This window comes from Primulina huaijiensis, chromosome 11, assembly GCF_012295235.1.
Source record: "Primulina huaijiensis isolate GDHJ02 chromosome 11, ASM1229523v2, whole genome shotgun sequence".
Lineage (NCBI taxonomy): Eukaryota > Viridiplantae > Streptophyta > Magnoliopsida > Lamiales > Gesneriaceae > Primulina > Primulina huaijiensis.
The window spans coordinates 1938688-1961515 of NC_133316.1; the positions used below are offsets into that span (position 1 = coordinate 1938688).

General features: G+C 34.8%; 2 protein-coding genes and 1 pseudogene across 4 annotated transcripts; all 3 read left to right on the plus strand.

The window, feature by feature from the left end:
* The first annotated feature begins 2470 nt into the window (after positions 1-2470).
* LOC140987465 (TIP41-like protein) lies at positions 2471-6481 on the plus strand (annotated as a pseudogene).
* Positions 6482-14290: 7809 nt separating this feature from the next.
* LOC140987716 (uncharacterized) lies at positions 14291-15007 on the plus strand. Its single transcript, XM_073456351.1, has one exon. The coding sequence runs from the start codon at positions 14291-14293 to the stop codon at positions 15005-15007; it is 717 nt and encodes a 238-aa protein (XP_073312452.1).
* A 1242-nt stretch (positions 15008-16249) lies between these two features.
* Positions 16250-20855, plus strand: LOC140988289 (triacylglycerol lipase 1). 3 transcript variants are annotated; one of them, XM_073457318.1, is made up of 9 exons: positions 16254-16507; positions 17090-17191; positions 17982-18122; positions 18620-18781; positions 18864-19007; positions 19081-19121; positions 19278-19354; positions 20055-20150; positions 20375-20855. In XM_073457318.1, the coding sequence occupies exons 1-9, from the start codon at positions 16346-16348 to the stop codon at positions 20695-20697; spliced, it is 1248 nt and encodes a 415-aa protein (XP_073313419.1). In that variant the 5' UTR covers positions 16254-16345; the 3' UTR covers positions 20698-20855. The 3 variants fall into 3 exon arrangements, with proteins under 3 accessions (XP_073313421.1, XP_073313419.1, XP_073313420.1); XM_073457319.1 differs by having other exon boundaries at positions 16260-16507; positions 18671-18781; XM_073457320.1 differs by lacking the exon at positions 17090-17191 and having other exon boundaries at positions 16250-16507.
* Positions 20856-22828: the final 1973 nt, after the last annotated feature.

The window sequence follows — 22828 nt, forward strand, 5'->3', positions numbered from 1 at the left end:
TTCCAAAAAAAAAAAAAAATTTAATCAAGACATCTCTTTTAAGAGATGGTGACTTGATTATGTTGTAATAAATTTTCGAATCTATCTTAAACAATCAAATTAATATAACATTATGATAGACTTAATTTAATTGTGGTGATTATAGTCAAAACCAGTAGATCGCGTTAGAAAAACCAGAAAACAGTATAAAAAGCAGAAGCTCCTTTATCGCCTTAACAAAACAGTACTCTTCGAGTACTTATCAACTTAGATAAACAGAAGCAGACCTTGTCTTTTGCTAAATCAGAACCTATCGATCTTATATTAAAAGTTACCGTTACTTTACCAAGTACGAGTATTAAATGCTTCATTAATGCTGAACAAAGTCATTTAATACGTCTTACCTATTTTGGTATGACACAAGACTGATTGTTTTGAAGCCTTTTTGCAGGAACCTTTTCTAAACAATAAAGCTGATTCTATCAGAAGTCAAAGAAGCAGTTTTGATTTTAGACGTTGGAGTCAAGTTATCTATATATATGGATCAAACCTATTTAGAGAACAACGCTGATTACTTTCTCAAAGAACAAATTATCTATCCAACGTTACATTGAGCTACCGCGAACCAATCGTTATCTTCTAGCTCAACTTGCAGAAAAGCAGTACACGCTTCATATTATACATCTGATCTTCGGAGATCATTTTGTACTGCTGTTTCTTCACCTCTTCAAGCAAAACACTTTACGATATTTTTGAAGAAGAGTTTGTAAACTGGAAAAGAGTCTTTTCCAGAACCTTGTCATATTGAATTATATTGTGTTGAGTTACTAAGAGTTTCAGTAGACAAATGATAAGTCCTGCTGAAGTGGGGATGTACTAGTGTGTACTGTAAAATCCAAAGTCTTTTAGTGATACCTTCTGGAAACAGAAGAGGGGAGACGTAGAAGATTTTATCTTTGAATTTCCAGAAACAACTATTGTTCTACTGCCTACTGTTCTTACTGTTTTCACCTTACTTCATCAGATCGTTTTCGCACTTATTATTGTGATCTGCTGAACTTACTTTTGAACAAGAATAGCTACAATCTCTAACAGGATTCTAGCACTCTTTGCAAAAAAAAAAAAAACTATCAGTAAAGGAAAGAGTTTATTCACCCCCCTCTAAACTCTACATCGATCCCCAAAACATTATTATAGTTAATATATATGATCGGAGAGTGTATTTTATTAAAATATTTAAGAATTTAATTTTATTTATTATTATTTTTTTAGAAAAATAACACAAGTCGCACGGTTTTTTAAGACAAACAACTTAACAAAATTATACATGCAAAACATATATATTATACTTAAAATTAGTATTATCTTAAAATATGATTATACGGACATTATAAAATGTAACAATAACAGAAAAATAAACATATAACATTATTGTGGCTCATAATTAGCGGAGAGTGTATTTTTTAAAAAAGTAAATATTCAAGTTAAAAAATTTAGAATTAAGTTAAAAAAACCTGAATATTTAGTTTTTAAAAAATTAAATAACATTTAAAAAAATAAATAAATTATCCTTTTAAATTGAATTTGGAGCAAAAATATACGTACAACACATTAAATCTAAAATTATTATTATAATTATATATAATTATGCAATGATTATAAAGCAGTAATAATGATATCAAAAATTTAATATATAACATTACATTTCTTAACATTTAATAAACAAATAAGAATGATAATGATAATTTTATCATAATAAATGGTTTTGAAATTTTTTTAAAAACAATAATAATAATTTTTAAAACACATAATAATTAAAAATGCAAAAAAATAAATCAACATAATAAATAAATAATAATTTTAGCTATAAATTTAATACTTAACATAAATAATTATATTAGTATACATACTTTATAATGACAGTTGAATCAGAATTTACTTGCAAAAACATAAAAAAAATTCAAATTAACTAAAATAAGAGTCAAGCTATTAAAAAAATTACATAAAAAATTAAGAAAATTTACGAGTAAAGAGACGAGAAAGAGAAAAATATGAAACACATTATTCGACTCTTCATATTATATAAGAAAAGCATGTAGATGATTCCAATTAGCAATTAAAGAGAGAGTACATGGCTTTGTAGCCTTTGACTACCGCGCTTTGCTCCATGTTCCTCGGTCGATGAGATACAACTGTATTTTTTTTAAAAAAAAATTAAAGAAAGTCACACCATTTCAATCGACATGACTTGAATTAAAAAAAAAACAATGAAAGGGCGTGACTTGTTTTTTTTTTTTTTTTTAAAAAAAATAGGTCCAAAAGGATGACGTGATTTGTCCTATCACATCTATTCAATTGACGTGATACACTAATTTCATAATTAAATTATTAAAATATTAATCTTAAATAGTTAAAAAACCCTAAAACACTTGTAATATTTTGTAGCATTTGTCAAACGGAACAACAGATTTCAAATATTTTATCCCCCAATCGGAGCCGAATTAACTGGACCGGATTTTGGAGTTTATGAAAGAAACGAGATGTGGAGAAATAACGAAGTAGAAAGTTCACTTCACTGAATTTAATTATCCGAGATGGAATGGGAAAGCGACGATAAGAAGCTGAAGGCAGCCGGCGCCGAGCTTCTCGGCGGAGAACGCGTCGGGATTCGCCTTCGCGGCTGGGAGATCGAGTCTTGCAAGCGTTCGATTCTCAGCTCCTCCCTGGTTCAACAGTACTAGTTTGATTTCCCTACTTTCGTGTGTGTACATATGATTAATATCACTGATTTAGTAAAGTGATTTCTAGTTTGTGTGATTAATTGCGTGTATTCAATATTGCATGTGCTAGGGCCAGTTGTTTAGAAAAAAAATATGTCTGCTGAGAATGCATTTTTATGGATGAATTGGAACGTGATTTGTTGAGTGCGAATTATTTGCTATTGGAATTCTCGGAAAAAAAACTAAGGAGATTATTGATGGATATATATGAAGGTGAGGAAATAATCTAGTCTTTTTATCTGTCAGCCGATCAATGTCGATGCCAAGATGAAAAAGGTTTAACTTTGATGCCTCAAGGTGCTGTTTTTCTACAGAAAAATCATCTTGTTGTAATTTCTCATCCATTTTACCTCGGTTGGAACTTGGAAACATATGCTAAAAATTTAAGGGATGTGTTACATTTGTTTGGATTACATGGCTTAAACTTGTAAGGGATAACTCAATATAAAGAGAAACGAAGAAAATTCAGATAACGGGGTTAGAAAGAGTCATGCACATTGGTTGGATGTCAGAATAATAAGTAATATCTTTGAAAAGAATTTGTTTTTTCTCCAGATTGGCAGATTCTACTATTTCCCGTGGACTTATCTGCCCACGTGCCAGATTTCAATTATTCTAACTTCTTTTCATTCCTCTGCAACCACTTTAAAGCCTTTTAAGTATTTCTTGTTTATAAACAGCAGGAAAAATTGCAATGGTTCATGCATTCGATAAATTACTCTCTGATTCTCGTCAAGAAATGTAATTTTCATCCAAAACATTGTATTTGTTTGTGGATTACTAAACGATGTTTTGTTTCTTAATGAGTTGAAAATAAATTGGTCGTTTAGCTGTGCCTATTAGTCTGTCCAGGTGTGTAACCTGTGTATACTTATACATGCAGGTGGGAAGAGAAGCTTCAAACATCCCACTTGCCAGAGATGGTTTTTGGGGAGAGTTATTTGGTTCTTAAGCACTCAAATAGTGGAATTAAAATTCATTTTAATGCATTCGATGCTCTATGTGGATGGAACCAAGAGGCATTACCTCCGGTCGAAGTTCCTGCGGCTGCCAAATGGAAATTTCGAAAGTATTATGAATCAGATCTCTATCATTTTTACTGAACTTGTTACCAATGTATGAATTGTTTCACTCTAAAACTTCAACAAAATTATATGATGATTTATTAGTTTTTGAGAAATGTGGAATCCACACCAAATTAATGCATAGCCATCACATACAACTTCCTGATAATTATGGAGTGTGTGGAAAAGTGTGTTTGTTACCCTTCCGGCTGGTGGATGTTAAAAATGTTTGCGCTTACAATTGTTATGCCTGTAGGTACGTTATATGCACGATCGTAAATTTTTAATGAACATGTTTCATTGTTTTATTTTAATTAAACTTTATTTTGTATGCATTCTTAGATGTCAGTTATGTATTCGTGATTCAGTCGAAAATAATATTGTTTTCCCACAATGTTAATTTAAGATAGAAGATATGATTTTTCACATCGTAAATCAATGACATAATTTCCTCCTTTAACTGAGTCTTGTTCTAAAAAAAAGCCTGGTCATGGGGACAAGTCTTCCACTTTTATTTTTCTTGATATTTTTGTTCGCTACTTTTGATATTTTTAGTTGCCAATGTCAGTATTTTCAGAATTGATTGTGATGTTTGTGTTTTCGCCTGTTTTCATGGAAGAAAATCACATTTTTAAGGCATAGCCTAGCCATCCTATGGCCCGCAGCACTGATTTTCTAGCTCCACCATTCAGCGCCACCAAATCAAGATGTATGAATTTATCAATACTAATATGAAATCCACCTTGTGTCCTTTGGCGGTCTAATACTCTTTTCATATTCACTAACCTGGAGGGAATCATATTGTCCATAGTATTCCACTTTATCCCACACCTTTTCTCTGATTATTTTTTAATATTTAATCTTTCAGCGAGCCTACCGATCAGGTGATACTGGACTATGATTATACCTTCACAACGCCATACTGCGGAAGCACTGGTATTGAAATGAATCCTGAGGTGTGTCTCCTTTTGGTGTTGCGTCCTAGCTTAGTTTTTTTCTCAAAGTAATGTGGATTGACTTTAGTAGTGACTTTATGTTTCCCACCCCATAATTTTCTGGGACTTGACACGTTTGAATTTATTGTCCAACTTTTGTTCTACTTTTAACAAATGAAGGTTTCCATGAATCATATGTTAGATGCTTTAAATTTGTCTAATTTCTGTTTGATTTGAGGTTCTAATGCATGGTTTTATTCATTTACAAGACTGGGATAAGAGCTCCAGAGGAAAACAACCGCAGCCTTCATTGGGAAGACTGCCAAGAGCAGATCGATATGGTTGCTTTGGCAGCTAAAGAGCCTATTTTTTTCTATGATGAGGTTTGTAATCTGTTGATTGGTGATTCCTGAGGCTTTAAGGGACTATTCATTGGTATGAATTTCTTTTTCTGGTTTACTTGTTTATGTCATATTTAATATGACAGATTGTGTTGTATGAAGATGAATTGGCTGATAATGGCATCTCTCTTTTGACAGTCAAAGTGGTAAATCTTATTGTTTTGTCTATTTTTTCCTTTTTTCCTTGAATGGACTGAGGACAAAAAATTTTCCTGTATTTTGATGGTGGTGCAGAGAGTCATGCCCTGTGGTTTCTCCTTTTGCGCTTCTGGGTGAGTCTTTTGAGAAGTGCTCTTTAAGATATTACCTTTGAAAGTTGACATCACTGCTTCCAAATTTTGATAATGAATTTTTCATTTTTTCTAATATAAAAAGCCTACCAAAAGGGTTATGCATATACTTGGTATTTCCTTATTTTCAGCTCTGGAATATGCCACAGCAGAAGAGTGATTTATCAATGCCAAAAAGTAATTTTACTCATGTTACAATTATTCATTTACTATGAGTATTCTTTGTTTGATGTCATCTCACAGCTCAGAGTCGATGGAGTGCTTATGAGACTGAGAGACACCCGTATGCATTGCATATTCAGGGATGATACAGAACCGATTGTTCTTCGAGAAAGCTGCTGGAGAGAAGCAACATTTGGTGCCTTGTCGTCTGTATGTTGTGTATATTATTTCATTTGTCAGATCATAATCCGTCTTTCCAACTTGGCCTCTAAATTTGGATATGCCTTAATTCCCAGTCACTATCTTCATTTTTTTTCCATCTTCATAGACTGTTAACTTTATTTCAAGTGCAATGCTTTGTCATACTCGGTTACATCTTCTAAATGCCTGTTACACACTCTATTATGAGAAGTTGAGTGCGCATCAACCTGTTGCATCTATGAACTCTCTTCTAATATCCATTTTTGCACTCTATTGATGTGCCTCGTATCTTTAATTAATTGTGCAGAAAGGATATCCCAAGGATTCTGCTGCATATAGTGATCCTGGTATCATCAGTGAATGGCTCCCAATTGTGAGGCGCGAAGCCCAAAAGCTCCAATAGCTGTATATGCCCTCGAGATTATTTACAGAACGGTAGCAATTTGTTAAGTTAATGTTATACTGTCATTTCATGATCTTGAGAAATAGGGACTCAAACAAAAAATGCTTTAGGAAGCTGGGAACAAATTTTTATGCGAGAAAGTGACCGACTTCGAGTCTTGGCTCCCATAACTTTGATTTATTTTTCTAACCGCACATGCCATCACAAAATTGGATATTTCTCGACGCATTTCAACATATTATTGAAATCATAAACCGTTCCAGATGAAATGTTTAATGTCTAGGTAATTCCCCTGTAATGAAGCCTCTTAATAATGCTGTGATCTTTTGACCAAATCCCAACTTCGTCAAGATTTCCATCTCTCCAGCAAACGCTTGCAGTAACATCTTCACGAGTCTTCAGGCTTTGTATGCAGCCATTCCCCCGTTTGTCGCGAGGAAGAGCAGGGAGCAAATGCAAGTCTTTAATTGTGCTTTGAGCTAGCATTTGTGCTATCGCGGCAGAAAATCTGGCATGGTAGAAAAAACAACTAGTTACTAAATTCCATCATGGAATGTTTCTGTATGATTATCCATAGAAATTGAGTTTGCTGTGATAGCAAAACATGTGATGCAGAGTCAACTTACAAATATGCAAGATTGGGTCTGTACTCCTGTTCTTGGCTGGCAAGGCTCTCTATTCTATGGTACATTTGGTGATGTAGATAGGGAGGGGAAGGATGGATAGCGATTGATTAAATGGACGTAAAATTAAAATGATAGTGCTTCAAAACAAATGTACAATGCAGACCCGAACAGAAAGGTTTAGGAAATGTTACTCTCGTGCACAACACTGAGTACATCGATTCACCTATTGATGAAACCAGAAACCAGAGCTGTCTTTTAGTACAACGTAGTTGTTATCAGCAAGAAGCATAATGGTTCACAATGGTCATTCGCAAAACTTGAGTAAAGGATCTCACTAACCCAACTCAAGAATGCAAAAAGATCAATACTCCGACCCATCGTCCAAACAAATTTTTTTTCATAAAAGGGACTTGCTAAGAAGATGACAGTGTTCTTTTTAGACACTGTCACACATCATGAACTCAAAATATAGAATTCACACAATCATGACTCAAAATATAGAAGAAACGATAAGCATCCTACCCAAAGTTTGCATCAATCTGGAAAGGAGGATGTGCAGTGAATAGGTTACCATAAAATCCTTCAAAATCAATTTTATGCTCAGAATCCACTAATTTGAACTGATGTTTTACCATACGATATGCATTCACTATCACCAAGACGTGCGCAAAAAGTGGCTTTCCATATGCAGTCGACCATTCTGGACCATATATCCTCTCCTGTTTCGGGGCTAAGGTTCAGGTTCTTGTTAAGTCCCATAAAATATATGGCACTTTTGTTGGGGAATTACACCGAAGCGATGCCGATCAAGATGATAATAGTACCCAAAAAATGCGGAATAAAATAACCAACAAGAACACAAAGATTTACGTGGTTCACCCAATATAGGCTACGTCCACGGAGCACTGCAACTTTATAACTGGAAGAAATATTACAACAAGTGTATACACCAATACACTCAATATTTCTCACTCCCAACCCGAGTATACCGAGAAAATAATTTCTCTAACTCACACAAGAGAATTCCCGCACTCAAGAAAAAAATACACTCTTTTTTTCTATGCACTCTCTTTTTATCAAAGCTGAAAAGCTTTTGATTTTGGGACACTAAAAGCAAACAAGGAAGACTCAATTTATAACAAAATTCTTAAGCCAAAATTGAAAAAAATCCGATGTGGGATTCAAATTTCTGAATTTTTAATTCAGCGTGGGCCCCTCTACTTGCCTAACAATTCTCCCACTTGAAGACTTGATTTCAATCATGTCTTCACACCATCATTGCAGCAGCTCATATCTTCCTTTTCATACTTGCAGTCCGACTGAAGTTGAACACAACTTCAGTTTGTCAATAGTTACAGTTTTTGTCAGCATATCGGCTGGATTCTTACTTCCAGAAATCTTTTCAAGTATCAAGACTCCATCTTCCAGCACTGATCTGATGAAATGGTAACTAACCTGTATATGCTTTGTCCTAGCATGATAAACAGGATTTTTTGCTAAATGAATAGCACTCTGACTGTCACATTGTAATGTGCTATCTTCAAGCTTCTGACCCAATTCTTCCAAAAAGGATCTCAACCATATCATCTCCTTACTAGCTTTTGTAACTGCAACATACTCAGCCTCAGTAGTCGAAAGCGCAACAATCTTTTGCAGCTTAGACACCCAGCTTACAACTGTACCACCTAATGTGAACACATATCCAGTAGTACTTTTCCTGCCATCCAGGTCACCACCCATATCGGCATCGACAAAACCCTGTAAGCCTAATTTTGACCTCCTGAAGCATAAAGAACAACTAGTAGTACCTTTCAAATACCTGAGAATCCACTTAACTGCTTCCCAGTGTTGCTTTCCTGGATTACTCATAAACCTGCTCACAACTCCCACTGCATGTGCTATGTCTGGTCTTGTACACACCATTGCATACATGAGGCTTCCGACAGCAGAAGCATAAGAAACCTTATTCATATAAGCCTGCTCCTGCTCCGTCGATGGTGATTGTGCTTTGGTTAGTTTGAAATGACTAGCCAAAGGAGTACTCACTGATTTAGCTTCATCCATATTAAATCTGCTAACCACCTTTTTCACGTACTCTTCTTGAGATAACTTCAAGAATCCATTCACCCGATCTCTAAAGATCCTCATTCCAAGTATTTGCTTTGCAGCACCCAAATCCTTCATGGAAAATTCTTTTGATAAATCTTTCTTGAGTTTATCAATTTCTTCCAGACAAGCTCCAGCTATCCGCATATCATCTACATATAGCAGTAGTATGATATAAGAACCGTCAAATTTTTTCACATAACAGCAGTGATCAGCTTGACACCTTAGGAAACCATTTTCACTCATGAATCCATCAAACTTCTTGTACCACTGTCTTAGAGCTTGTTTGAGACCATACAAGCTCTTCTGAAGTTTGCATACCATTATCTCTTTTCCCCGTACTTCAAATCCATGTGGCTGCTTCATATAAATTTCTTCATCTAGGTCACCGTGAAGAAACGCAGTCTTTACATCCAACTGTTCCAAATGTAAGTCTTCCTTTGCCACTAGTCCAAGTACAGTCCTGATAGTGGTTAATTTAACCACCGGAGAGAAAATCTCGTTGTAATCAATTCCTTCCCTTTGTTGGAAGCCTTTTACAACAAGTCTTGCCTTGTACCGCTTGCTACCATCATGCTCTTCTTTTAACCGATACACCCACTTGTTATGTAACGCCTTTTTGCCTTGCGGAAGTTCTGTCAACTCCCACGTCTGATTGGATGACAGTGAATCATCTCATCTTCCATGGCCAACTCCCACTTGGTTGAATCATCATTTTGCATTGCCTCTTCATAGGTCTCCGGTTCACCTTTGTCTGTCAGCAAAATATAGTGAAGTACAGGGGAGTATCTCTCAGGTGGTCTAATGGTTCTTAAAGATCTCCTGAGTTCAATCACCAGAGTTTGTGGTTCATCATCTTGTGCAGTTTCTTCTTCATCTTCCTGGTTACTGGTTTTCGATTCATTCACAGGAATATATGTCAATGGAACTTCATCAGTCTTCCTGACTTCAGGACATTCATCTCCAGCTCCAATGTCTGACTTGTCCTTGAACAGAAGTTTCTCATTAAAGATTACATCCCTGCTCCGAATGATCTTCCGATATTGGTCATCCCAAAAACGAAAACCAAACTCATTATCTCCATAACCAATAAAGAAGCACTTCTTTGATTTCTGATCAAGTTTTGTTCTGCTTGCTGAATCAATATAAACATAGGATAGACATCCAAACACTTTCAAGAAAGAAATGTTTACTTCTTTGCCCCTCCAAACTTCTTCGGGTATTTTGTAGTCCAGTGGTACCGAAGATCCTCTGTTGATCAGATATGCTGCAGTGTTAACAACATCAGCCCAGAATGATTTTGGCAATCCAGAATGCAATCTCATGCTCCTTGCGCGTTCATTCAAGGTCATGTTCATCCTTTTAGCTACACCATTCTGTTGAGGTGTACCAGGAATAGTTTTCTCCATCTTGATCACGTTCTGTGCACAATATTTCTTGAACTCATCATCTTCATATTCTCCACCATTGTCAGACCGTAAGCACTTCACCTTCAAGTTTGTCTCATTTTCCACCATGACTTTCCACCTTTTAAAAGTATCGTAAACATCATATTTATTTTTCAGAAAATAAACTCAAACTTTTCTGCTCGAATCGTCAATGAATGTGACATAGTATCTCAAGCCTCCAAGAGATGTCACAGGAGATGATCCACCTACATCAGTATGAACCAGCTCCAACTTTGCTGCTTTCGGTTCTCTACCGCCTTTTGAAAAGCTCACATTCTTCTGCTTTCCAAAGATACACCTTTCACACAGTCGGTGTTCAACAGTCTTTAATTCTGGTAGCTTTCCTTTTGACACCAACATTTTCATTCCCTTCTCACTCATATGTCCAAGTCTATAATGTCATAGACTTGAATTGGCTCCAGCATCCACAGCTGCTAATGTGTCTCTGCAACTGGAAGTCATATACAGTGTTCCAGTTTCCTTTCCTCGAGCAACAATCATAGATCTTTTGTTCACTTTCCAAGAACCATCACCGAAGGTCACATTGTTGCCTTCATCCTCGAGCTGTCCCACCGAGATCAGATTGCGTGTCAATTTTGGTACATGCCTGGCTTTGTTGATTTTCCAGACAATCCATTTGACATCTTCATCCGTACATCACCCATACCAACAATTTCCAAGGGTTTTCCATCAGCCAGGAAAACTTTTCCGTAATCGCCAGCGATGTAATTCTCAAATACATCGCAATCACCAGTGGTATGAAACGAAGCTCCCGAGTCCATAACCCAAGAATCAACAGGACTTTCTATGGATAATAACAGAGCATCATGTACTTCTTCAGTGACAGCATTGGCATTATTCTTCGTTGATCTGCAGTTCTTTTTCAGGCGACCAGTTTCACCACAGCTCCAGCACTTCAAATTCTTTTCAAAGTTGCTTTTGTCTTTTCCATTTCTTGACTTGGATCTACCGCGCCATCGGTTGGAACTCTTTTCACCACTCCTGTCTCTTCCTCTGTTATCAAGATTTAGAGCAGATCTCGATGATGTTGCTTCACCCGAGTCTTTCCTGCGAACTTCTTCAGCAAGGATTTGATCTCTAACATCATTGAGTTGTAGTTTTCCTTTTCCAACAGAGTTGCTAACTGCTGCCCGCATCGGTTCCCAATTGTCTGGTAAAGACGCCAGAAGAATAAGTGCTCGAATCTCATCATCAAATTTGATGTCCACCGATGTCAGCTGGGAGACAATCGTGTTGAATTCATTTATGTGTTTTGCCACCGAAGCACCTTCTCCCATCTTTAAGTTAAATAACTTCTTCATGAGATGTACTTTGTTGTTTGCTGATGGCTTCTCGTACATGTCTGACAGAATGGTTATTATCTCTTCCGTGGTTTTGGCCTCCGCCACGTTATGCGCCACGTTCTTTGTTAGGGTCAATCGTATCACACCTAACACCTGTCGATCAAGGAGCTCCCAATCATCATCCTCCATCTTTTTCGGTTTCTTTCCTGATAGAGGTTGATGCAGCTTCTTATTGTACAAATAATCTCTTATCTGTAACCGCCAGAACGAAAAATCTGTTCCGTCGAACTTGTTGATTCCCGGTCCCGATCCATCATCTACGGCCATCACTTCTCTAGCCTTAGCAAAAAAATCTAAAAAATCTTTTATGATGTGGAAGATCAGTCAAAGCTGCAACCACAGAGTATACTCAGAATTCTTAAGAATTTTCACAACAAGGCTCTGATACCAGTTGTTGGGGAATTACACCGAAGCGATACCGATCAAGATGATAATAGTACCCAAAAAATGCGGAATAAAATAACCAACAAGAACACAGAGATTTACGTGGTTCACCCAATATAGGCTACGTCCACGGAGCACTGCAACTTTATAACTGGAAGAAATATTACACAAGTGTATACACCAATACACTCAATATTTCTCACTCCCAACCCGAGTATACCGAAAAAATAATTTCTCTAACTCACACAATAGAATTCCTGCACTCAAGAAAAAAATACACACTTTTTTTTTATGCACTCTCTTTTTATCAAAGTTGAAAAGCTTTTGATTTTGGGATACTAAAAGCAAACAAGTAAGACTCAGTTTATAACAAAATTCTTAAACCAAAATTGAAAGAAATCCGACGTGGGATTCAGATTTCTGAATTTTTAATTCAGCGTGGGCCCCCTCTACTTGGCTAACAACTTTCACAACTCATGTTTTACAGTAATCAACCTCTTTTATACAACGAAAACTTTGCTATTGGAAATTGTGTGCCCAGGAAACGGGCCAAATAGATGTGAGAAATGCCTGTGGCGCACCTCTGGATTCTCAAAGTCCTGCGCCTGCCATGACAATCGACAATATACAAAGTTGAAATTATTCTCATTTATCAAACGACATAGGTAAGGAGTGTGAACTATATGTCGCTGACTCGTACATCATAAGAAAATTGTTCTTTTAGTTCGTGCTGGAAAATGGCATGTTTCTGCCTGTTTTTAGGTGTTCTCAAGTATACACTGCAAGAAGTCCGTTGTTCTTAAGCTGGAACTTACCCATTCCATAATGGAACAATCCCTCGCAATCGTAGTTGGATAAAGACGTGGTTGAGCTTTACAAACTCTTGCAATCAGATCATCCTCACTTTTTTCCCAGTTCCTATATACCATTGGATTCAAATTTCAATAGTCATGTCACATTAGCTTTGCCTGATTCAAGAATGTTTGATTACGATCACAAATAAATTTTCTTCCTCAGCAGCAGAAATGATGGCAGAGAAAACCTCATTTATGATGGCCATATCAGCAGGCTTCCTATCTGGAGCATTGAAATTGTGCTATGGGGAAGTTGTAAATTACTGGGATATATTTATTTATCAAAAGTTATTTTTGATAAAATGATTTTAATATCCAAACATAATATTATGCCTCCAATCTTATCAAAAGTTCCAACCGTTTATTTGGAGTATTTTCTCCTTATATATAATGTGGTTAAATTTTAAGTTCTGGATCATCAAAATATGATGTCAACTTCTATTAATATATGAGGAACTTACATAATCTAATAATGTCGAGATACAAGGAGAATTATTCTCGATGGAACACAAACTAAAATATTATAGAAGTACAAAAATGTTCAGTCAATTTTTTTACCAAAAATTTAAAATATTTACTTTAGAATTAAGAAGCAAATATCGAAGAAAATGAATTGACATTTTGGAAGATACAGATCATTTTTTTACGGAATTAAGTTAGTAAATTTGTAGCATATGTGACATAAAGAGAAAAAAGATAATTGAAAGGCGAACAAGTATTTTGTCAATAAATTACACTGATTTCAATTGCTTGTTCGTCCGAAAAACTAATTTCTTTAAATATAATATGCACCAATTATAAATGTGCTAATTACGTAAATCATTTAAAATATCATAATCAAATTACGAATCCTTTAAACAATAAACGTATAATAAAGACTTTTCAATAATTATTTTTGAACTTTTTTTTGGATGGAATTTTTTTTGAACTTATATAAATAAATTATAAAGCATACGGGACGGGCACATGAACCCTCAAGCGAAAAATGTAAAATTTGATGTTGAATTTTTTTATTTTTTTTTTACAAAAAAAATGCAAATTTCTTATATAAATAAATTATAAAGCATACGGGACGAGGTCATGCACCCTCAAGCGAAAAATGTAAATTTTGATGTTTAATTTTTTTTTAAAATGCACATTTCATTAATACAATTTCGATTGAGTTGAAAATGCACATTTCATCAATAAAATTTCGATTGAGTTGACTCTTCTTACCAACTTCTATATATNTCAGAACTTGCATGTAACCCGAGTGCATTGAAAACAGCCAACGTAATTCCCATATAAATCATAATGGGAATATACCTCCATAAATTCAGTTTTCTCTCCTCTTTTCTTGTTCTAGCGACCCTTCTACATGGCATTTCTGCATTCAAATACAAAGTCACAAACAACGCCAAGAACACTCCTGGCGGCGCCCGATTCGACTCAGAAATCGGTGTTACATTCGCCTTAAAAATAATGGATGATGCCAACATATTCATATGGAAAGTCTTTGAACAACGCACTAGCGCTGACAGACACAACGTGCCCGTTTTAAATCTATTCATCTCAGATATTCCAGGTCCATTTATAGCCTATACAAATGGTGACAACATTAATTTTAGTGCTTCAGCCATACAAAACTTCCCTCCAGGAAAGGCAGGATCGAGATTCCATTTCACCTCAGTAATGTACCATGAAATGACACATATTTTCCAATGGTCCGGCAACAGGACCGCTCCCGGAGGACTGACCGAGGGAGTCGCGGATTATATCATGGTCAAATCGAACATCTACGATGCTTCTACGTATCTGAAACCCGGCTCGGGTTCGAGATGGGATGAAGGGTATGGTGTCACCGAGCGTTTTTTGGAGTATTGTGATGGTTTGAGAAAAGGGTTCACTGTGGCATTGAACAAGAAGATGAGATTTTCTTATAGTGATAATTATTTTAGGGATTTGTTGGGAAAACCTTTGAATCAGCTTTGGAAAGATTATAAGGCTAAGTATGGTAAATTTCCAGTCTAAAATGTGATGCTACCATATGCTTATGAATTTGTATCAATGAAATCTAGGCAAGGTTTGATACAATCCAAATCAAATGTAGTGGAATATGTAGCATTTCTTGTATGAATTATGAAGAAAAATTTACCTTACAACCTTGATTGTAATAGTTGAATTATGATAATTGACGTTTCTAAATTACAAGTTTTGTTTTGTTTTTGTATTAGATTTCACGTTAATTTAATTATATTTTATATAGAAGAATGATTTCAGTCCAATATTATCTATAGGATTTAATTTGGATTTATTTACATGTTACACTAGTCAATATTTTAGGCCAAGCCGGAATTAGTCTAGTTTGGATGTTATATTCTCTCAAGAATTTTCACTATTTTTTAGATTCATGGACTCAATTCAATTCAGTGGGATCTTTCATTCATATTTTTTTTCTACCAAGAACGTTTTCTAAAACTCTTTGATTTCCGAATTTTGAGTATCCTACTTTCACGCAATTCGTAGGGTTCAACAGGCAATCGATATTTCACGATCAAATTTGTAATACTCTTTGTAGTAACGGTCTTTATATATCGTATTAACAATCGAAATATGGTCGAAAGAAAGAATCTCTATTTGAGGGGCTTCTTCCTCTACCTATGAATTCCATTGGACCCAGAAATGATATATTAGAAGAATCGATTGGGTCTTCCAATATCAAAATTTTTTTTTGGAGATAATTATGTGCTCAAATTTGTTATGGTATAGTTTTAAATTTTAGCTTTTTCAGGAATTATATTTTTAAATATGGAAATTTAAATCTTGAAAATTGTGTTTTCTGCGATATATTGATATTGTTGTTATGTTTAGATTGATGGATTTGATTTGAGAAATTTTGGACTGAATTTGAAATCTTAGTTATTAATAAATATCTCTAAATTCATCAAAATTTAATATACTTATACAAATCAAAAGAACTTGAAATAATAAAATTAAAATTCATGATTTTGAATACTTCCATAATGCAAAAAAAAAAATAATAACAAAGTAATCAAAATTTTTGAACCCGAATTGAGTAATTCAAATTAATTGGAGGAGTAGAAATGGAACTCGAATGGCAAATTATTTTTAAATCAAATTGAAAGTTCGATACCCTTTGGGAAAATAAGAAGAAGACGGGTCAGCTATTTGGGTTGGATTCGGCCTGATTGTCACGTTCCGAATAAGAGGCCCTTTGAAACGCGCCATTGCCGCGCGTACGATAAGTTTCAGTCAACAAATAACGACGCAGATTAACTAAAAGATCATCAGTTCAGGTCCCTCTCGGGAGCGAATTTTCTTCCCTCTCTAATCAATCACTAGGCGGCGATGGACGTTACTGTGGCGCTGTTCACTTCACTCCTCCTATCTGCCGCCCTCACTTCCGCTGAGGAGTTCTCTGTTGACTTAAACCGCCGGCGTGAGCCATCTACAGCTGGATTGTGTGCAAACGTTATCCAACTCTTGGGATTCCCTTGTTCAGAACACACTGTAAGTAATTTTTTAAGTATGTATATAAGTCCACTTTTCAAGTAATTTGTATGAGTTCTGGAAATTGTACGCGGCGTGTTCCACTCGTTATTCTTTCCGAACATCCATGTTGAAGTTGAAATTCGGGAGTTAACTGTCTTGTGATGATATTATTGTTTTGGCAAAGAAAACCCATTAATGAATAATTTTGTTCCTTCCGTTATTCAGAGGAAAAAGCAGATGAAATATTTGAGGAAATTTATCGCGGAGTGAAATTTCTTGTATTGATGAATATATTTAATCTTTTTTTTCCTGGCATTTAGCAACAATTTTTCCATTACTTGAAAGAAAAATGTGATGGAAATTGGTTGTCAATTATCTACCTCTTTTCCTATTCAATGGTTTTGGTTTTAGTGATATATCTGCATGATTTGATATATGTCTACCTAAGTAGTGTTGTTTAGCACGCCTGATCTTGTTTTTTAGTTTGTTTTCTCATTCTGTCGTGTTGGATGATTGAAATAATGTAAGCAACTTGTGTGGAATGAATTGCTGGATGATAGAACTAATACAAGTAATCCCTTATGTGATGATTTTATGTAGGCTCAAACAAAAGATGGATACATATTGGGTCTCCAGCGCGTTGCATCTGCTTCTGGAAAGAAAACAGGTCCTCCAGTTTTGCTTATTCACGGGCTTTTTATGGTAAGCTTGGCATTGGCGACTTGGTCACTAAAGACTAAAGCAGGAGATTAGAGTGAGGGCTTTGCCATGTGCACTAGGTTTAGTCACATGAAATTAAATTTTCCAGACACTAAATGTATATGGATTAAAATTTATTGGAAAGCCCTTGCTAGGATAATATTGTTTTAGTACCGTATATCATTTTTGACAACTTTTCAGAGTTACCTCTTTGTATTATTGGTTTCAACATATTCAGAATTTATACCTGTTTATCGGTTTGGAAGGATTGAATAAGTATTTTTGGTATTAACCTAAATTTAAGAAGTGCCAGAATTTTCAAGAAGTGAAATGCAAGTTTGCCTTATGGATTAAGGACTTCATGCTTTGTGGTTTATGTGCTTTGACATGACTTTTCTTTTGGCCAATCCTAAGTTTCTTTAGTCGGATTTCTCACTGGCATATACTATTTTGAATTATAATCAAGAACTGGAAGAAGCAAATTTGTGGCAATCTATTTAGATTTTCAGAAATACGCAAATTTAACTGATTATAACTTTATTGACCATGCCTCTTGTAAAAATTTTGTTTTAACAGGAAGTGTGATTGGATCTCAGAAGTGTAAAACTAGTTGTATGTGATTTATGTTATCAACATTGAGGTGCACATTTAGGTTATCTTTTTCTGTTATCTGTTGGTCTCATCCATGCTACTCGTGTGTTGATCATTTATTGACCCGACAGAAAACTAGCCGTTTATCATTAATTACAATTGTTTTTTCTTTAATGTAATTTGTGCAATACATGATTGATAGGGTGGTGATGCGTGGTTCATGGACTCCCCAAGTCAATCGTTGGGTTTTATCCTTGCCAATCGTGGTTTTGATGTCTGGGTTGGTAATGTGCGTGGGACACACTGGAGTCATGGCCATGTGTCGTTACTGGAGAAAGATAAGGTAAATGTTAATTCCCTATCAGTTCTAATAATTATGAATTCACTTGAAAGATTGTTAAAAGTTTGATGTTGGTTGATAAGGAAATTCTTGAAGCCTGGATGGTCCATGTCTTACTGTGATTTAATTTTCTCAATTTTCATTTTAATGCCTTGTTTTACTGTGATCTTAAATCCTTTTTTAGTGTTCATAGTCAGTTGTGATGTTTAATAATAAACGTGATTTAATGTATGACCAGTGTAATATTATTTAAATCATGTCTGATGATTCCTCTCAGCGAGTTCATATTTCTTATCTCAAAGAATATCTGCTACCTTATTGTGATTATCAGTGGGATACCATAAATCTTGATCCTTTTTTATGCAAACATGGCAATCTTTCACTGAATGGGACATTATTATTTTACTGCAAACATGTTCGTTTTGTCTCTTACTTATAGTTATATTTCTAGACTGAACAGTAAATCTGAACTTTCCGTGTGTGGATTCTTTTGTTTGTAGGCATATATTTATCGCCATGGATTTGAATTTGTTAAGGTCTGTTTGTTTCAGAAATTTTGGGATTGGAGCTGGCAGGAGCTGGCTCTTTACGATCTGGGGGAAATGATTCATTATGTATATTCCATTACAAAGTCCAAAGTCTTTGTTGTTGGACACTCACAGGTCTTCCTTCTCATGGTTCTTTGAAGTTTCATTTGATGGTACATGTGACCTTGAGTTCTAGTTGTTCTCTTTTGCTTTACAGGGAACAATTATGTCTCTCGCTGCCTTTACTCAACCAGATATTGTAAAAATGGTTGAAGCTGCTGCACTTCTTTGTCCAATATCATACTTGGAACACATCACTGCTCCATTTGTCCTTAGATTAGTTAAAATGCATCTTGACGAGGTCTTTTTTGTGCCTGGACTTTTCGTACGCATAAATCTTTCTAGCCATGCTGAAAGAAAATAATTTTTTGTAGGCAATTCTAGATATAGGCATTCATGAACTCAATTTCAAAAGGTATTTCATTTCTTTGCAGTTTTACCTGTTCATGAACATGATCTATACATCTCGATTGGAAAAAAATCAAGAGAAAAAAAGGGAATCGGAATTGATCGATATCGGTTGTTGTTTAGCTCTTGATAAGCTTTTAATTTTTTTATTTGATGTATTCAGTGACTGGGGCACTCGCATCATGGATATGATGTGTGATGGACACTTAGATTGTGATGATATGCTTACTTCTATTACAGGTTCATATTCCGATCGCTATTTCTCATCAGTCCTTTCATACCCCTTAAACTAAAGGTTTTTGATTGGCCAATGTTCTCCAAAAAAGTTAATAACTTTACCTGCCTGCAAGTTTCTTGGTTAATGGAGGTTGGATATATAAAAACATCTGTCACTTTAAGTCAAGTGAATGGTGAAGTGAGGCATAGTTGGTAGGTGAAGTAGATTTATGAATTAGATATGTCTAATGTGTTTTTTTATGTTTTCTCAAAATCGATGCTTCTTTGGTTCAATTTTTCCATGCCCTGTGAGTTTTATATAATTGCTCCAGTTCAAGATTTCTCTCTATTCTGATTTAGTAATAAAATTATCTTGCAGCGGGATTGCATGCACTTGGGATCCAATGGTTAAGATATGTAGTTTGTGGTAAAAGAATAATCGTTTAATGGAATTCTAATTTATTGAATGAAACTGGGGGCAATCCATAATATCATACCTATACATTTATCTGGGAATTGTGATGGTGCTTAATAGATGTTATACTTGTGAAACTCAAAGTACTAAACTGTTCTTTTTTACAATAAGCGTAACCTCCCCTCACCTCTCCTTAAGTTTGGCATCCATCAAAAGCTGAACGATATTTTAGATGTGACATAAATGGGTTTTGATTCTTGAAATAACGTGTTCTTATTGATTTAAAGGCCTTTTACATGAACTTTTCAGGGAAGAATTGTTGCTTCAATAGCTCTCGGATTGATTCGTACCTTGAATTTGAACCTCATCCATCATCTTCCAAGAACTTGCACCATTTATTCCAGAGTAAGCACTTTTGGTTCTATATCTTCTCATTACCTTCGCTCCAAAAGCATATGCAGAATTGATATCTAGTTTCCTGGATTTCGCCAATTGGAAGAAGAGAAAAAAGGTGAATGATCGAGCCTTGGTTCTATGTTACTAACAAGCAGCTGCAGTCACTTGTCAAATTGAAAGAACATGCTATTTTGGTTATTGTGATGCTGAAATTTTAACTACTCTTCTGACAGTGATCCGTAAAGGAACTTTTTCAATGTACGACTATGGCATTTGGAAAAATCTGATGCGATACAACCGGTTAAAGCCACCAGTATTTGATCTGAGCTCCATACCCAACTCATTGCCAATCTGGATGGGCTATGGGGGAAATGATGCATTGGCAGATGTAGCTGATGTCCAGCACACCCTCAAGGAATTGGGATCGAAACCAAATGTGCTTTATCTTGAAAACTACGGCCATTTAGATTTCCTTTTGAGCACAAAATCTAAGGAAGACGTTTACGACAGTATGGTTGCATTTTTCAGCTCCCTAGGAACGTTCAGCAGTTATTGACTTCTTCCTGCTATTGTACACGTATTGAACTACATTTTTCAGAATTCTGAACTGGTACTGTACATACTTATACTTAGCCCTGAGACGTTTATCTTGCAGCTTCTGTAAGTATTGCCACTGCACCCTCGTTGAGACCATATTTTCACGCTTTTGTTCCACTTCGTCATGATTCTTTCGACGGGATAGCTCTAAATCTAATGCACTGAAGTTCTTTGTAATGCCAGTGAATTTAGTTTCGGGTTGCCTACAAACTTTGGATGATACGGCCGTGATCAGATAGAGCCTAGGGAGGTCCATAAACTCACTATAATGGCGAGGGGGGAATTTAGTGTAGGCGATCTTATAATTTTCTCCATACTCTTGCATTCTTTTTATAAACATCACACGACTTAACTGTATTTTTCCTATAAACTATTGCTATGTTTCAGTTTTACTCTTACAGAAACTATAATTAAATTTTATTTAATTTGCTACCACTTTCTCAATTCTTTTACCGACTTAACCTAAATATGTATTCTTTAAACTTGTATAAATGAAAAAACTAAACGATAAATGCATTCAAATAAAAATGCAGTACTTTAATCTAACTTACTAACGTAGTTTGCCTGTTATTAAAAAAATTTGATCCCAAAAAAGCACGAAAAACCGCTATATAAAGTCTGATTGTTAAAAAAACACCTATTTTTAAAAGAGTGTACACATTTACTCAATTTGTGAGGTGTTTGATTTTTAAAATATGAGGTTATAAAATATAATTTATTTTATATAGAGGTTTATGTTTTTTTTTTTTAAAAAAAAAGTTTCACATGTAGTTTAAAATAATTCGCTAACCCTCTATGAGTAGGTCTTTCATGAGACGGTCTCACGGATCTTTATTCATGAGATGGATCAATCATGTCCATATTTACAATAAAAATTAATGTATTTGACATAAAAAGTAATACTTTTTTGTGGATGACCGATATAAAATATCTGATTCACAAAATTAACCGGTAAGACCCTCTCACAGGAGTTTTTGTGACCCTTTATTTACTGTAGATCGTAATAATTGTCCACTTCCAACCATGAATGAGAAACTTTAGGAGATTTTCCAAATCTCGCAAGCCATGAAATTAAAATTTGACCAAAGAAAGAGTTGAATTAAGTCTTATTAGGAATCCAACATCTTTTACACCCAAAAGTAGCCAAACTTTCTTGAAACTATCGATTGTGGATGTCAACCTAACAAAGTGGCGGCAAAAATCATTAACGTTCTTTTATTTTATTTTACGGTTGAGTTAAATTGAATATTTTTATATAATATGTTTAATTGAATATTTGATGAATATCAAATATTTTTATTTTGAATTTTGACGATGCATCAAGAGTAAAATCCCTTGTGAAAGAAAATATGAGGTTCATATAATACAGACGGTGACAATGGGAAGCTTTAATCGCCAAGAGACAGATCCATCCATCATAATAGCATCAAATTCATTGAATGTCTTTCATGGCTACAGTCTAAGGTATAATTCATACTACTTATCTCCTAATTGACTAAATTACTACAAAATACAATTTTTTTTTTCGAGTGACATTTATTACTAAAAAAATTAATAAGCATTATACAAAGGATGAATCAAAATGAAAGTTATTATTAATATTTTTATGACGATGAAACTTGTAGTCGAATGCTATTTTTCGGTATGTATCGGGTAAACCTCGGGTTGAAGATATTTTTAATGAAGTTTAAATTCCAAATAATTATGTATATATAAATAAATATTAAATTTAAGATTTTAAAAATAAAAAAAATGAAAAACTGGTTGAACCCTTCTGATCGTTTCTTGACCAATTTGACCGTTAAATAGTTTTTTAGAGTGTTTCGATCGACCAGTTCTCGGTCGAACTTATTTGTTCGGTCCGTTTTGAAAACACTAGTGTAAATAAATAAAGATTGACTTGATTATCCTTCGTTGAGGTTATTCAACAATAGAAATTAATTCCAAATCCATTAATTTTTAAAAAAAAAACTTAATTCAAATGCAGCCTAAGATTAATGGTCCCTATATATACTAATATTGACAAACGATTAATATGATTTTTAATAAATTTAATAAAATTATAAAAGGTGTTGTTAAAGAGGTCCAAG

Coding starts and splice junctions, on each gene's coding strand:
- LOC140987716 (XM_073456351.1), top strand. CDS start 14,291: ATGGGAATATACCTCCATAAATTCAGTTTTCTCTCCTCTTTTCTTGTT.
- LOC140988289 (XM_073457318.1), top strand. CDS start 16,346: ATGGACGTTACTGTGGCGCTGTTCACTTCACTCCTCCTATCTGCCGCC. Junction 19,355..20,054: donor TATGCTTACTTCTATTACAG/GTTCATATTCCG, acceptor TGAACTTTTCAG/GGAAGAATTGTTGCTTCAAT. Junction 20,151..20,374: donor CTTGCACCATTTATTCCAGA/GTAAGCACTTTT, acceptor CTCTTCTGACAG/TGATCCGTAAAGGAACTTTT.